The sequence below is a fragment of the Poromitra crassiceps genome (assembly GCF_964638095.1).
Source record: "Poromitra crassiceps genome assembly, chromosome: 14".
Classification (NCBI taxonomy): domain Eukaryota; kingdom Metazoa; phylum Chordata; class Actinopteri; order Beryciformes; family Melamphaidae; genus Poromitra; species Poromitra crassiceps.
This window is the reverse complement of record NC_139633.1, coordinates 29760529-29776351: the sequence shown is the minus strand read 5'-3', so window position 1 is coordinate 29776351 and position 15823 is coordinate 29760529. Positions and strand designations below refer to the sequence as shown.

At 40.6% G+C, this 15823-nt stretch overlaps 2 protein-coding genes across 2 annotated transcripts in view; both read left to right on the top strand.

Annotated features, from left to right (window-relative positions):
- Positions 1 to 11697, top strand: part of LOC310789127 (olfactory receptor 1M1-like) — a gene marked incomplete at both ends in the record, with an annotated part of 37498 nt that extends 25801 nt beyond the window's left edge. The window contains 2 exons of the mRNA XM_083650721.1: positions 10965 to 10986; positions 11673 to 11697. Coding sequence (XP_083506847.1) covers positions 10965 to 10986; positions 11673 to 11697 — 47 coding nt within the window. The remainder of the gene's footprint in view (positions 1 to 10964; positions 10987 to 11672) is intronic.
- A 135-nt stretch (positions 11698 to 11832) lies between these two features.
- LOC310789126 (olfactory receptor 2K2-like) lies at positions 11833 to 13045 on the top strand (the record flags this gene model as incomplete). The annotated part of the gene is made up of 2 exons (XM_083650720.1): positions 11833 to 12625; positions 13041 to 13045. The coding sequence occupies 2 exons, from the start codon at positions 11833 to 11835 to the stop codon at positions 13043 to 13045; spliced, it is 798 nt and encodes a 265-aa protein (XP_083506846.1).
- Between the last annotated feature and the right edge of the window lie 2778 nt (positions 13046 to 15823).

Below are 15823 nucleotides of genomic sequence, written 5' to 3'. Positions count from 1 at the left end.
TCCTGGATAAGCGATGAAAATTTCAGAAAGATCCAAGCGTCGGTTCCAGAGTTATTCAAGAAAAACCTCTTACTGGCTGTTTAGAAGGCTCTCAGAGGCTTAATTTGAATTTGTGTCCCATCATGCAATTCTGCCCCTCTTAGAGACACAAACCCTGAGTGAAACAGACATCTCTCAGAATCATTCCCCTGGCCGTTTGGCCATTCAGACATCTGCCTCCATTGAGGCAGCATAATAAGTGCATAATAAAATATTTATTAACCTTAATAAGGCACTGTTCTCGCTTTAGATCCGGTACCTTCAAAAAGCATAATAAGTCAAGTCAAGTCAAGTCAAGTCAAGTTTATTTATATAGCCCTAATTCACAAGCATGTCTCAGAGGGCTTCACAGAGAATGTCTAGCTAATTCTAGCTGACACAACAGTAGCAAATTACAGAATAAAGACAACACATTGAACAATTGATAGAGAAATATAGAAATATAGGATACAGCAGAGGAGAGAGCAGGAGAAGGGAGGAGAGCAGGGGGAATGAGAGAGAGTGATGGGGTGGGGAGGGAATGGGAAATGTTGGAGAGTATAGGAGGTGGGGAAGGAGCAAGAGGAGAGAGCAGGAGATGGGAAGGGGGAGGGGGAGCGGGGGGTGTGGGGGAGAAGAGAGCAGGGAGAGGGAGGAGGTGGGGAGAGAATGGGAAATGTGGGGGAGGAGAGAGCATATGGGAGAGTATGGGAGTATAGAGAGAGTATATGGAGAGAACAGGGAAAGGAGGGCTAGCTGACACAACAGTAACAATTTCATAATAACACATCGAACAATTATATGATAGAGAAATATAGACACACATTTTGCAAATGGACATTTTCGATTTCTTAGCAACCAAACTATGCTTAATTTAATTGGCTGCAAGCCTTTAGTAGTGAATCCCTTTGCCAAATAAACACATGTTCACATATAGAGCTTATGGGTGCCTTGCTTTAGGGTAGAATGGGTGCCATGCTTTAAATAGTGGCGGAATAGTGGGAGTGGATAGAATGGGTGCCATGCTTTGGAGTAGAATGGGTACTATGCTTTAGAATAGTGGGGGAAGGGGAGAGAGCAGGAGAGGGGAGGAGGGTGGGAGAGTGCATAATAAGTAAGTGCATAATAAAGGATTTATTAACCTTAATAAGGCATTGTTCTCGCTTTAGATCCGGTACCTGCAAAAAGCATAATAAGTGCATAATAAAGGATTTATTAACCTTAATAAGGCACTGTTCTCGCTTTAGATCCGGTACCTGCAAAAAGCATAGTTAACTGTTAAAAAGTGCATAGTGAACTGCTAATAAGGTAATAACAAACTATTTATTAAGCTTAAAGTCCCTGGAAACCAGAAATATTTCTTTATTATTTAGCATTTTGAGTTAATCACATCACAGGACCCTATGTTAATAAGCCACCAGCCAAATTTGAACGATGATGAACGTCGCAAAGTATATAAATTTAGGTTTGACAGTCATGGCAAAAGAGTGTTTTAGAGTGTATTTTCTCCCGCGGACTGTGTGGGCGTGTCCCGTTTGCAGCAGGGAAATGTCTCTCTCCTTCTCTCTCTCTCGGAGAGGGAGATAAGGATAGGTTACTGCCGTCAGGCAGGAGGTATGGGGTCCATAAGTGGAAATATAATAGGTACAAGTATTCTTTTGTCCCTCTGTCAATTACACTCCTCAATGGACTCCTTGCGGAAGGCAGACAGAGGGGTAGAAGGCTCTGAGGTGGAGTTAAGGTGTCTTATTTATTACGTCGGTGAGTGACGGGATTTACGTGTCACTGTGTGCCACATTGTTAATGTTTGTAGTGCACTGTACTGTGTATGTTTGCTGCTGGTCCGTGTCCAAGACAAATTTCTCCCTTGGGAGACAAAATAAAGTAACCTTGAACTTGAACCTTGAAGGAGAGAGAGAGAAGAAAAGAGACATACATGCGGTGAGTGTGTGTGTGTGTGTGTGTGTGTGTGTGTGTGTTCACACGTTGCCCCGCGCATAGCGTACTGATAGGAAGAGATCTCTGTTCTGCGAGTGCACAGCACTACTGTGAGTTAGTGTGTGTGTGTGTGAGTAACCTCGCACACACTGCCTGCTCTCTCTCTCTCTCTCTCACTACTCCCGAGAGAGAGAGAGAGAGAGAGAGAGAGAGAGGAGGCAGATAGCGCTGACACACAGCACACAGAGTGGGAGGGAGACGACACTGAGCGAGCGCTGTGGGGCAAAGAACGGACAAAAGGAGAAGGGCGGATTGCGCGCGTGTACAAAGGTTATATAGAGCTTATGACGTCATAAGATTCTGCATTTGGGCACCTCGCGCACTGCTCTCTTCAATGAGGAAGTAGGCTACCTTGTAGAATCTTGTAGAAAAGTGTCGATTTTAAGGCTTTGGGTTGAAAGTAATGTATAATAATTTCGGAGGCACACAATTACTAACATAAGACCCTAAATAACATAGGTAGAACGTTTTTGTGGATTTTGGTTTCCAGGGACTTTAATGAAGTAACAAAACCAGCTAATAAAGGTGGTTATAAAGTGCTTAATGTCTTATAAGCTATCAATAAATATGTTTATAATGCGATTATGAGCACTTATATAGTATTATTAACATAATAATAGTGTTAATAAGCACCTTATAAGAGCCTTATTACCTATTAATTAACGCTTATTAATAGAACCTTAATATAAAGCGTTACCAAATTGTTAAATAGCATAGGGATATTAATGGTTTATAAAGTGCCTGTAGGAGGGCTGCAGACCTCATGTTGAATGCCCGTGGCACTGTGTGTGCATGTGTGTGTGGCCAGCCTCTCTGTCTCTGTCACCACCTGTCAGTGCGTCACATCCTCCTGCCCATTCACTCCCATGTTAAAAATATCGTGTTTCCGAAAAAAAATCTACAAAAGATTTCGAAAAGTTGAATACACGCGATCGATCCCTCACCCAGCTGTACCGTTTTAAAGTGTGAATGGTGTCTCTACATGTCAGTCTGTGGGAGGAGATGGGTGCTGGAAAAACGTACAGAATCATAAGAATAAAGAGTGGCAACAACATACTGTGATTGCTGCTGTACGGCACAACTATTTGTTTGCAACATACCTGCCTCAAATCGCCCCTCGAGGGACTAATAAACTCTGAGTCAGAGTTGTTTACACTGGATGAATATGTGATGGACAGGTAAAGGATACGGTGGCCCTGAAGTGCAAATCACAACCGCAAATCAGAAAACACAACGACAAATAAGAAAACACAATGACAAATAAGAAAACACAACGACAAATCAGAAAACACAACAACAAATCAGAAAACACAACGACATTAACCACAACACAACCACATTAACCAAAACACAACCACATTAACCAAAACACAACCACATTAACCAAAACACAACCACATTAACCAAAACACAACCACATTAACCAAAGCACAACCACATTAACCAAACCACAACACATTAACCAAAACACAACCACATTAACCAAAGCACAACACATTAACCAAAACACAACACATTAACCAAAACACAACACATTAACCAAAACACAACCACATTAACCAAAGCACAACCACATTAACCAAAACACAACCACATTAACCAAACCACAACACATTAACCAAAACACAACCACATTAACCAAAGCACAACACATTAACCAAAACACAACACATTAACCAAAACACAACACATTAACCAAAGCACAACCACATTAACCAAAGCACAACACATTAACCAAAACACAACACATTAACCAAAACACAACCACATTAACCAAAACACAACACATTAACCAAAACACAACCACATTAACCAAAGCACAACACATTAACCAAAACACAACGACATTAACCAAAACACAACCACATTAACCAAAACACAACCACATTAACCAAAACACAACCACATTAACCAAAACACAACCACATTAACCAAAACACAACCACATTAACCAAAACACAACACATTAACCAAAACACAACCACATTAACCAAAGCACAACACATTAACCAAAACACAACACATTAACCAAAACACAACCACATTAACCAAAGCACAACCACATTAACCAAAGCACAACACATTAACCAAAGCACAACACATTAACCAAAGCACAACACATTAACCAAAACACAACCACATTAACCAAAACACAACCACATTAACCAAAGCACAACACATTAACCAAAACACAACCACTTTAACCAAAACACAACCACATTAACCAAAGCACAACACATTAACCAAAACACAACCACATTAACCAAAACACAACCACATTAACCAAAGCACAACACATTAACCAAAACACAACCACATTAACCAAAGCACAACACATTAACCAAAGCACAACCACATTAACCAAAGCACAACACATTAACCAAAACACAACCACATTAACCAAAGCACAACACATTAACCAAAACACAACCACATTAACCAAAACACAACCACATTAACCAAAGCACAACACATTAACCAAAACACAACCACATTAACCAAAGCACAACACATTAACCAAAGCACAACCACATTAACCAAAGCACAACACATTAACCAAAACACAACCACATTAACCAAAGCACAACACATTAACCAAAGCACAACACATTAACCAAAACACAACACATTAACCACAACACAACACATTAACCAAAACACAACCACATTAACCAAAACACAACCACATTAACCAAAACACAACCACATTAACCAAAGCACAACACATTAACCAAAGCACAACACATTAACCAAAGCACAACACATTAACCAAAACACAACCACATTAACCAAAACACAACCACATTAACCAAAGCACAACACATTAACCAAAACACAACCACTTTAACCAAAGCACAACCACATTAACCAAAGCACAACCACATTAACCAAAACACAACCACATTAACCAAAACACAACCACATTAACCAAAGCACAACACATTAACCAAAACACAACCACATTAACCAAAGCACAACACATTAACCAAAACACAACCACATTAACCAAAACACAACCACATTAACCAAAGCACAACCACATTAACCAAAACACAACCACATTAACCAAAGCACAACCACATTAACCAAAGCACAACCACATTAACCAAAACACAACCACATTAACCAAAACACAACCACATTAACCACAACACAACCACATTAACCAAAACACAACCACATTAACCAAAGCACAACCACTTTAACCAAAACACAACCACATTAACCAAAGCACAACACATTAACCAAAGCACAACACATTAACCAAAACACAACACATTAACCAAAACACAACCACATTAACCAAAGCATAACACATTAACCAAAACACAACCACATTAACCAAAACACAACCACATTAACCAAAACACAACCACATTAACCAAAACACAACCACATTAACCAAAGCACAACCACATTAACCAAAGCACAACCACATTAACCAAAGCACAACCACATTAACCAAAGCACAACCACATTAACCAAAACACAACCACATTAACCAAAGCACAACCACATTAACCAAAACACAACCACATTAACCAAAGCACAACACATTAACCAAAGCACAACCACATTAACCAAAGCACAACCACATTAACCAAAGCACAACCACATTAACCAAAACACAACCACATTAACCAAAGCACAACCACATTAACCAAAACACAACCACATTAACCAAAGCACAACCACATTAACCAAAACACAACCACATTAACCAAAGCACAACACATTAACCAAAGCACAACCACATTAACCAAAGCACAACACATTAACCAAAACACAACCACATTAACCAAAGCACAACACATTAACCAAAACACAACCACATTAACCAAAACACAACCACATTAACCAAAGCACAACACATTAACCAAAGCACAACCACATTAACCAAAGCACAACCACATTAACCAAAGCACAACCACATTAACCAAAACACAACCACATTAACCAAAGCACAACACATTAACCAAAACACAACCACATTAACCAAAGCACAACCACATTAACCAAAACACAACCACATTAACCAAAACACAACCACATTAACCAAAACACAACCACATTAACCAAAACACAACCACATTAACCAAAACACAACCACATTAACCAAAACACAACCACATTAACCAAAACACAACCACATTAACCAAAACACAACCACATTAACCAAAACACAACACATTAACCAAAACACAACACATTAACCAAAGCACAACACATTAACCAAAGCACAACACATTAACCAAAACACAACCACATTAACCAAAACACAACACATTAACCAAAACACAACACATTAACCAAAGCACAACACATTAACCAAAGCACAACACATTAACCAAAGCACAACCACATTAACCAAAGCACAACACATTAACCAAAACACAACCACATTAACCAAAACACAACCACATTAACCAAAACACAACCACATTAACCAAAACACAACCACATTAACCAAAACACAACCACATTAACCAAAACACAACCACATTAACCAAAACACAACCACATTAACCAAAACACAACACATTAACCAAAACACAACCACATTAACCAAAACACAACCACATTAACCAAAACACAACCACATTAACCAAAACACAACCACATTAACCAAAACACAACCACATTAACCAAAACACAACCACATTAACCAAAACACAACCACATTAACCAAAACACAACCACATTAACCAAAACACAACCACATTAACCAAAACACAACCACATTAACCAAAACACAACCACATTAACCAAAGCACAACACATTAACCAAAACACAACCACATTAACCAAAACACAACCACATTAACCAAAACACAACCACATTAACCAAAACACAACCACATTAACCAAAACACAACACATTAACCAAAGCACAACACATTAACCAAAACACAACCACATTAACCAAAACACAACCACATTAACCAAAACACAACCACATTAACCAAAACACAACACATTAACCAAAACACAACCACATTAACCAAAACACAACCACATTAACCAAAACACAACCACATTAACCAAAACACAACCACATTAACCAAAACACAACCACATTAACCACAACACAACCACATTAACCAAAACACAACCACATTAACCAAAGCACAACACATTAACCAAAACACAACCACATTAACCACAACACAACCACATTAACCAAAATACAACCACATTAACCAAAGCACAACACATTAACCAAAGCACAACACATTAACCAAAGCACAACACATTAACCAAACCGGAAAAGGTAGGTACTCTCAGGTGACATGAATCGTCGCTGTTTGGACGAAGGAACTGGTGAGATGTGAACTGGTGAGCCCGTGCCTCTGTCTCTGTGCCTCCCTCTCCCAACCATATACATGTTCGTCCACTAAAATTATTGATTCTCTGCATAGCAACATCTTGACCAGCTGTCATCATGTCCATGTATGGATGTATGGATTTCCCTCTGGCGTGTTTTAGAAAAATTTAAATAAAAGAAGCGAGTAGAAAACTGCTTCTCAGCTGACGATCCACGCCAGACAGGTGCCTTTCGAATTTCCAGGTGGTTTACTGCCTGGAAAGTCCTGGACACACACACACGCGAAACCACCTGTTTTATAATCTCCTGTACCTCTCTCTCTCTCTCTAACATTATTATAGGCTATTTTGCTGAAATAATTTCCCTCACATTGTCTCTCAAGATGCTCATGAACACACAAACATTTAGCTGTGGTTTTCTCATGTCCATTGATTATCAGGAAAACACTATGCCTACTATAGCCTTTACAAACAAACAAATAAATACATTAATTAATTAATCAATTAATTATGTAGTCTATAGCATTACTAATGTCTTTAATTTGGTTGCTCTTCAGTTCTCACCATCTGTCCGGGGTGAAGCGCTAAGGGCTTCTGTTGTAAAGTTTGCAGTCACACTTGTAGGCTACTCCCGTGCTTTTCTCAGTTTAATCTGAGATTGCATTTCGCCATTGGGTCAGAAACGAGTGGTATCTTGATCCCCGCTCTCATCATCATCATCACGACCTTCATCGGAGCTAGCCCCCGCCCCCTGACAGCCCGATTGTGAGGTGGAGCGGCTGTCAGTGTCAGAGTCGCGCACCAGTCACCTCTCCCTCATCAAAAGCTAAGGGAGTGGTGAAATAATCTGAAATTAGCTCTCCAATTGCTGTCTGGTTGCACCTCTAACAGGAATTTAATTTAAAAGACGAGCAATGCCTTCATTGCGCAAATTTATGGTTACTTTAAGACAAGTCCTGTCACTTCACAGCCTGCCAAAACTGACAGATGACAAACACTCGCTTTTCTCCTTTTCTTTTTTTACTGAGGACACTTTGCGTGTCGAAACGTAGTCTGCTTGTTGCACTTGTACATATTAAATTGCCTAAACTTTGACCGCTCCAGATTACTTTTTTCACGTGTTGACTCAGTCCCTCTTCTGAAACGCACATACGAAAGGCACCTGTCTGGCGTGGATCGTCAGCTGAGAAGCAGTTTTCGACTCGCTTCTTTTATTTTACTTTTTCTAAAACACGCCAGAGGGAAATCCATACATCCATACATGGACATGATGACAGCTGGTCAAGATGTTGCTATGCAGAGAATCAATAATTTTAGTGGACGAACATGTATATGGTTGGGAGAGGGAGGCACAGAGACAGAGGCACGGGCTCACCAGTTCACATCTCACCAGTTCCTTCGTCCAATCAGCGACGATTCATGTCACCTGAGAGTACCTACCTTTTCCGGTTTGGTTAATGTGTTGTGCTTTGGTTAATGTGTTGTGCTTTGGTTAATGTGTTGTGTTTTGGTTAATGTGGTTGTGTTTTGGTTAATGTGGTTGTGTTTTGGTTAATGTGTTGTGTTTTGGTTAATGTGTTGTGTTTTGGTTAATGTGTTGTGCTTTGGTTAATGTGGTTGTGTTTTGGTTAATGTGGTTGTGCTTTGGTTAATGTGGTTGTGTTTTGGTTAATGTGTTGTGCTTTGGTTAATGTGGTTGTGTTTTGGTTAATGTGTTGTGCTTTGGTTAATGTGTTGTGTTTTGGTTAATGTGTTGTGCTTTGGTTAATGTGTTGTGTTTTGGTTAATGTGGTTGTGCTTTGGTTAATGTGGTTGTGTTTTGGTTAATGTGTTGTGCTTTGGTTAATGTGTTGTGCTTTGGTTAATGTGGTTGTGTTTTGGTTAATGTGTTGTGCTTTGGTTAATGTGGTTGTGTTTTGGTTAATGTGTTGTGCTTTGGTTAATGTGGTTGTGTTTTGGTTAATGTGTTGTGCTTTGGTTAATGTGTTGTGCTTTGGTTAATGTGTTGTGTTTTGGTTAATGTGGTTGTGTTTTGGTTAATGTGGTTGTGTTTTGGTTAATGTGTTGTGCTTTGGTTAATGTGGTTGTGTTTTGGTTAATGTGGTTGTGGTTTGGTTAATGTGGTTGTGTTTTGGTTAATGTGGTTGTGTTTTGGTTAATGTGTTGTGTTGTGGTTAATGTGTTGTGTTTTGGTTAATGTGTTGTGCTTTGGTTAATGTGTTGTGCTTTGGTTAATGTGGTTGTGTTTTGGTTAATGTGTTGTGCTTTGGTTAATGTGTTGTGTTTTGGTTAATGTGGTTGTGTTTTGGTTAATGTGTTGTGTTGTGGTTAATGTGTTGTGTTTTGGTTAATGTGTTGTGCTTTGGTTAATGTGTTGTGCTTTGGTTAATGTGGTTGTGTAAGCACCTATGTAACCTATGTGGGATTCGAAATAACGAAGGTTATGCCAAACCCCACATAGGTTACGCTAAAACCACCACCGCAAAGCGTCCTGCCTGTACTTGGCCAGTCAGCAGGAAAGTATCGCGGGACTTCACGAGACTTGGTGACTGAGATCACGTTTGAGGTAATTTGATCCCTGTGGGACTCCAGGAAACAGCCTTTGGCGAAATATCACTGTGGTGCTTCTTGAGGGATCAGATTCTGACGATATTTGGCGAAAACGGGAGTAAAAATAGCTATTTAGATGCAGTAAAGACAGGCTCACACTTGGCCCCAAATCAGCTCCATTTTACAACTGACTTGGACGCTATTGATCTCAAAACAACGCTAGGACGGCCAGAAACGCTGCGGAGATCACTGGGTGAGTCGTCAGATCATAATTAATGCCAGGAGATGGGTCCAGGTTAAAAAAAAACGAAATTCTCCTTTAATGTGGTTGTGCTTTGGTTAATGTGGTTGTGTTTTGGTTAATGTGGTTGTGTTTTGGTTAATGTGGTTGTGTTTTGGTTAATGTGGTTGTGTTTTGGTTAATGTGGTTGTGTTTTGGTTAATGTCGTTGTGTTTTCTGATTTGTCGTTGTGTTTTCTTATTTGTCGTTGTGTTTAGTAATATGTCGTTGTGTTTTCTTATTTGTCGTTGTGTTTTCTGATTTGCGGTTGTGATTTGCACTTCAGGGCCACCGTAAAAGGACCTGTGGGAGTGGCCTGAACCGATATAAAGCAGCGCACATCGCTGCTCTCTACAGTTAGGGAGGGAGGATTACAGCTGTGTACATGGCAGTACTCCAATGATAATGGCCAATTTTACTGTATCTTATTTCATTCTTGGCGGTTATCCGCATTTTGGACCTTTGAAATACTTGTATTTTGTGATAATAGCATTGTTGTACATTGCAGTTGCCAAAACACATTTTTCAGTTATTTTGCTCCAATGTAAACTTCAGCCAGTGAAAAGTTAGCAGTAAGAAAATAATCCAAAAGTGCCTGAGTCAGAGTTGTTTACACTGGATGAATATGTGATGGACAGGTAAAGGACCTGTGGGAGTGGCCTGAACCGATATAAAGCAGCGCACATCGCTGCTCTCTACAGTTTGGGAGGGAGGATTACAGCTGTGTACATGACAGCAGATTAGAATGTAAAATTGTGTCATTCATAACTTGTATTCTTCTTCTTCTTTTAAGATTCCTGGATCCTCCGGCATTGGTAGGGGAGTGAATTGTAATTGTATTACTTCATAATAATTATTTCATCATGTGCACACTAATTATTGTTTTGTGAACTAATCCAAGGATAATGGCCAATTTTACTGTATCTTATTTCATTCTTGGTTATTATCTGCATCTTGGACCTTTTAAAAATACTTGTATTTTATGATAATAGCATTGTGGTTTTTTGTATGGGACTGTCTATGTATCTTTTTCTGTGCAGCCTGTTGTTTTTTCCTCCTGCAGGGATTTTTCCATTGACTGATTCAGCTAATCTATGACACTCACACACTTTCTGTCCCGTATTGTTTTTTTACAGATGTTCTGTATATGGAAGAATGCAATTTCTCACTTTAGCCCTCATGTCTTTGTCTTATGACTGATACCTTGCTATCTGTCATCCTCTACAATATAATACACACATGACATCGAACACGGTGGCTGCCTTTATTGTTGTGATGTGGTCGTACGCTTTTCTCAAAGACCTGATCACTGTATGCTTGAGCAGGCATTTGACACTGTGTGGAAACTACAGAGGCTATTGTGCCAACTATCTCATCATCAGGGTGGCATGCTCAGCCTCTGAGGAAATCACATTTGGGCATTCGTTGGCACTGCTCTAAGCGTCTTGTTCCCTCTAATTCCAAGTTGTGTCATTCATAACTTTTCTTTCTTTCTTTTTAGGTTCCTGGATCTTCTGCGAGGGTAGGGGAGTGAATTGTAATTTTGGGTTGCTTCACGTTTGTTAATCTTCTTTACACTTGATGATCATTGCTAGAGCATTAAGCCAAATCATTTCATCGTGTGCACACTAATTATTCTTTTGTGAACTAATCCAAGGATAATGGCCAATTTTACTGTATCTTATTTCATTCTTGCGGCTTATCCGCATTTTGGACCTTTGAAATACTTGTATTTTACGATTATAGCATTGTTGTACATTGCGGTTCTTTTTTCCAACACAGCACTCATTGTGATCATTTGTATGAATAGAAGCTTACATGAACCTATGTATCTTTTTCTGTGCAGCCTGTTTGTAAATGAGCTGAATCGTTCTACAGCGATTTTTCCATTCCTTCTGGTTCAGATAATCTCTGACACTCACACAATTGCTGTCCCATATTGTTATTTGCAGATGTTCTGTTTATATACATATGTAGATATGCAATTTCTCACTTTAGCCCTCATGGCTTATGATCGATACCTTGCTATCTGTCATCCTCTACAATATAATACACACATGACATCGAACAAGGTGGCTGTCTTTGTTGTTGTGGCATGGTTGTACGCTTCTCTCAAAGTCCTGATCCTTTTATCCTTGAGCAGGCGTTTGACACTGTGTGGAAACTACACAGGCTATTGGAGGTGTGTCAACTTTGAAATCGTCAGGCTGGCATGTTCACGCTCTGACACCAGAGTAAATAGCATTTATGGACTTGCTGCCCTTGGTCTAGCTGTCTCAGTCCCTCTATTTCCAATCCTTTTTTCTTACATGAGGATTCTTCATATTTGTTTTGCAGGTTCAAAAGAGACCAGACAAAAAGCTGTTAGTACCTGCTCACCTCAGCTGGTTTCTCTTCTGAGCTATTCCTTTGCTGGCTTATTTTTATTTGGGTTCAAAAGAATTGACACCAGCAGTTGGCCCCGTGTGTTGGAAGATTTTATATTTGTGTATGCAAACCTATGGGGGAATGTTTTAATGCTTCTAAATCCTATCATGTATGGAATGGGACTGTCCAAAATACGAAACATATGTAAAAGTCTGGTCTATTGTTACATATTGGCTGGTTCCAGGGTTCCAGGGTAGGTGTGAGTCCAGTAAGTCTGGAAGAGTACCGGAAAACCAACTATGTAAATGAAAAATGTGTAGTCTTGAAAAGTGTGTTAATTTCACAAAACGGGAAAAATGAAGGAAACAATATTCAGATAGTGGCCCACTATAATGTTACTTTATTTGGGTCGTGGTCTGGTGAAATAAAAGTTCAGTAAATTTAAACAAAATGTGAAAACGTTGGGTAACGTTTTTCCCCCTTTTTTCTCCTCGTTTTCCAGCGTGAGTGAGTGTAGGCAGTGTAAATAAATACAACTTAACTTCATGTTTTTCTTCTTCCTGTATTTCCCCTAGAATTAATCCATAATGTCATGCTTCTTTTCAGGAAACTTGAAAGTTTAACGGAGACTTAAAAGTTCCTTTCAAGGAAATTAGGAAATGACAGAAACTTTTTCTTTTTTTTTACTCCACTTCTTGCATTAATATCTTACCATCTCCCATTTTTACAATGACATGTCAAACTATTAACAACCCTGTTCATATTCTTTTCGAGTAATCATTCTAATCAAATACACCAAAAGTCAAGATTTTGACATGGACCTATGTGTCTGTTTCTGTGCAGCCTGTTTGTAAATGAACTGTATGATAGTGCCGCACGTTTCCATTCCTTCTGCTTCAGATCATCTCTGACACTCACAGTTTCTGCTTCATGATGTTTCTGTTTGTACTCTTATGCATGTGCCGAGTGCTGGTACGGGAACTGTACCACCATGGACAGCAAGGCGCTGAGAAGGGTGAGGCGCGCGGCCCAGCACGTGACAGGATGTGAGCTCCCAAAACTGCAGGATCTGTACACTCAGCGGTGCCTCAGGAAGTCCCAGAAGATCATCAAGGACGTGACCCACCCGCACAACAGCCTGTTCTCCCTGCTGCCCTCAGGGAGAAGATACAGGGTCCCGAAGTGCAGTGCATGCAGTAAACCTGTGTTATTGTCATTTGCACACTCTTGGACACTCTTGGACACTCATGGACACTGTGAACACTTTCATCTTATTATATTTAATACTTTATCACTTCTACTTTATTACCTCTCCTATTTAACTGTTGCCTTAATTGCCCTTCACACACTGTTACATTGTTGCCCTGTTTAACTATTGCTTCATTGTCTATTTGTTGCTTGCTGTGTTTTTGTGCCCTATTTGTTGTTTGCTGTGATTTTGCACTATTTACCTACTGCACCTTGTCTGTAACGGAGCCCACAGCTTAAGAATTTCACACGTGGGTACTCGTGCAATTAACGGACTGACAATAAAAGTCTTGAATGATGAATTTAGTCACTTAGCCCTCATGTCTTATGACAGCTACCTTGCTATCTGTTGTCCTCCACAATATACTGTAACACACACACATCCATGACAAGGTGGCTGTATTTATTGCTGCGATTTTGGTGTCTGTGACTTGTCCTTATATCCTTAGGACCACAGTGGAAATAAGTAATTCCTGTACTTTGTATTTACATTGTATGTTGATATTGAGTGCTGAATAAAAACCAACCAATCAATCAATCAATCAATCAATCATTGTGTCTTTTTACAACTGAAAGACAATGAAAAAAAAGCTGAATGAACAGAAGCTGTTTACTACCGCAGTAATAAGATGAAAATAATAGCACAAAATAATCTTAAAGGAAGGCTTTCCCGTGGGGAATATGAAGATATATTAAATCTAACGCACTAAGGAGTTTGAATCCGTTGACATTTTTGAAATTGGTTGTTCAGAGCCTGGGCAATCAACCAAAATCCACTCTGTGTGTGTGTGGGGGGGGGGGGGGGGGAGCCGAAATCCTACAGTTCCCACAATGCACTGGGCTCGCGTGGCCTTCCATTCCACGGCCACCCCTCAGGCATTTGGCTGATATCAAACTCCAGTAGGTGGCGGTAATGCACATATATGCTTGCCAACCGCCATTTCAATCATGAGAGACCAGAGGGTAAGGTTAATCAGCAAGCTTTATTAAAGTATGGCATGGCGATAGGATTCATGGCCTGAAGCGGTATGGCATTAATTCTGATGGCGTGGCAGCATGGCAACTGATTCTTTGGCGTAGTGACTCCGAGGCAGGATGCCTCTCTTCTTGAGGCGGGAGGGCATCTGCTCGGAGAACCCCCCAAAAGAGAGAAACCTGAAAGGCCAACCGGTCTGCTCGCCTCGCGATACAGCGGGCGCTGGGCGGAAGGCGACGCTTGTCGCCGACCGGTTGGCTCGAACCCCGCCCACACTGCACCTAGAATACTTGCAGGCTGGTCGACACCTAGAACACTTCGAGTAGATTACTGGGGTCTGAATTAGTGGGGAGACTACAGGCTGCTCGACACCTAGAACACTTGCAGGCTGCTCGACACCTAGAACATTGACAGGCTGCTCGACGCCTAGAACACTTCGAGTAGTCTGCTGAGGTCTGAATTAGTGATGCTGAATTAGTTATGTGACTACAGGCTGCTCGACACCTAGAACACTTGCAGGCTGCTCGACACCTAGAACATTGACAGGCTGCTCGACGCCTAGAACACTTCGAGTAGTCTGCTGAGGTCTGAATTAGTGATGCTGAATTAGTTATGTGACTACAGGCTGCTCGACACCTAGAACACTTGCAGGCTGCTCGACACCTAGAACACTTCGAGTCGTCTACTGAGGTCTTGCTGAATTAGTTATGTGACTACAGGCTGCTCGACACCTGGAACACTTGCAGGCTGCTCGACACCTAGAACACTTCGAGTAGTCCACTGGGGTATGAATTAGTGGGGAGACTACGGGCTGCTCGACACCCGGAACACTTGCAGGCTGCTCGGCACCTAGAACATTCACAGGCTGCTCGACACGTAGAACACTTTGAGTAGTCTGCTGGGGTCTGGATTAGTGGTGTGACTACAGGCTGCTCGGCACCTAGAACACTTGCAGGCTGCTCGGCACCTAGAACACTTTGAGTAGTCTACCGTGGTCGGAATTAGTGATTTGTTGCGGGCTGTTCAACGCCGAACACTTGCAGGCTGCTCGACACCTAGAA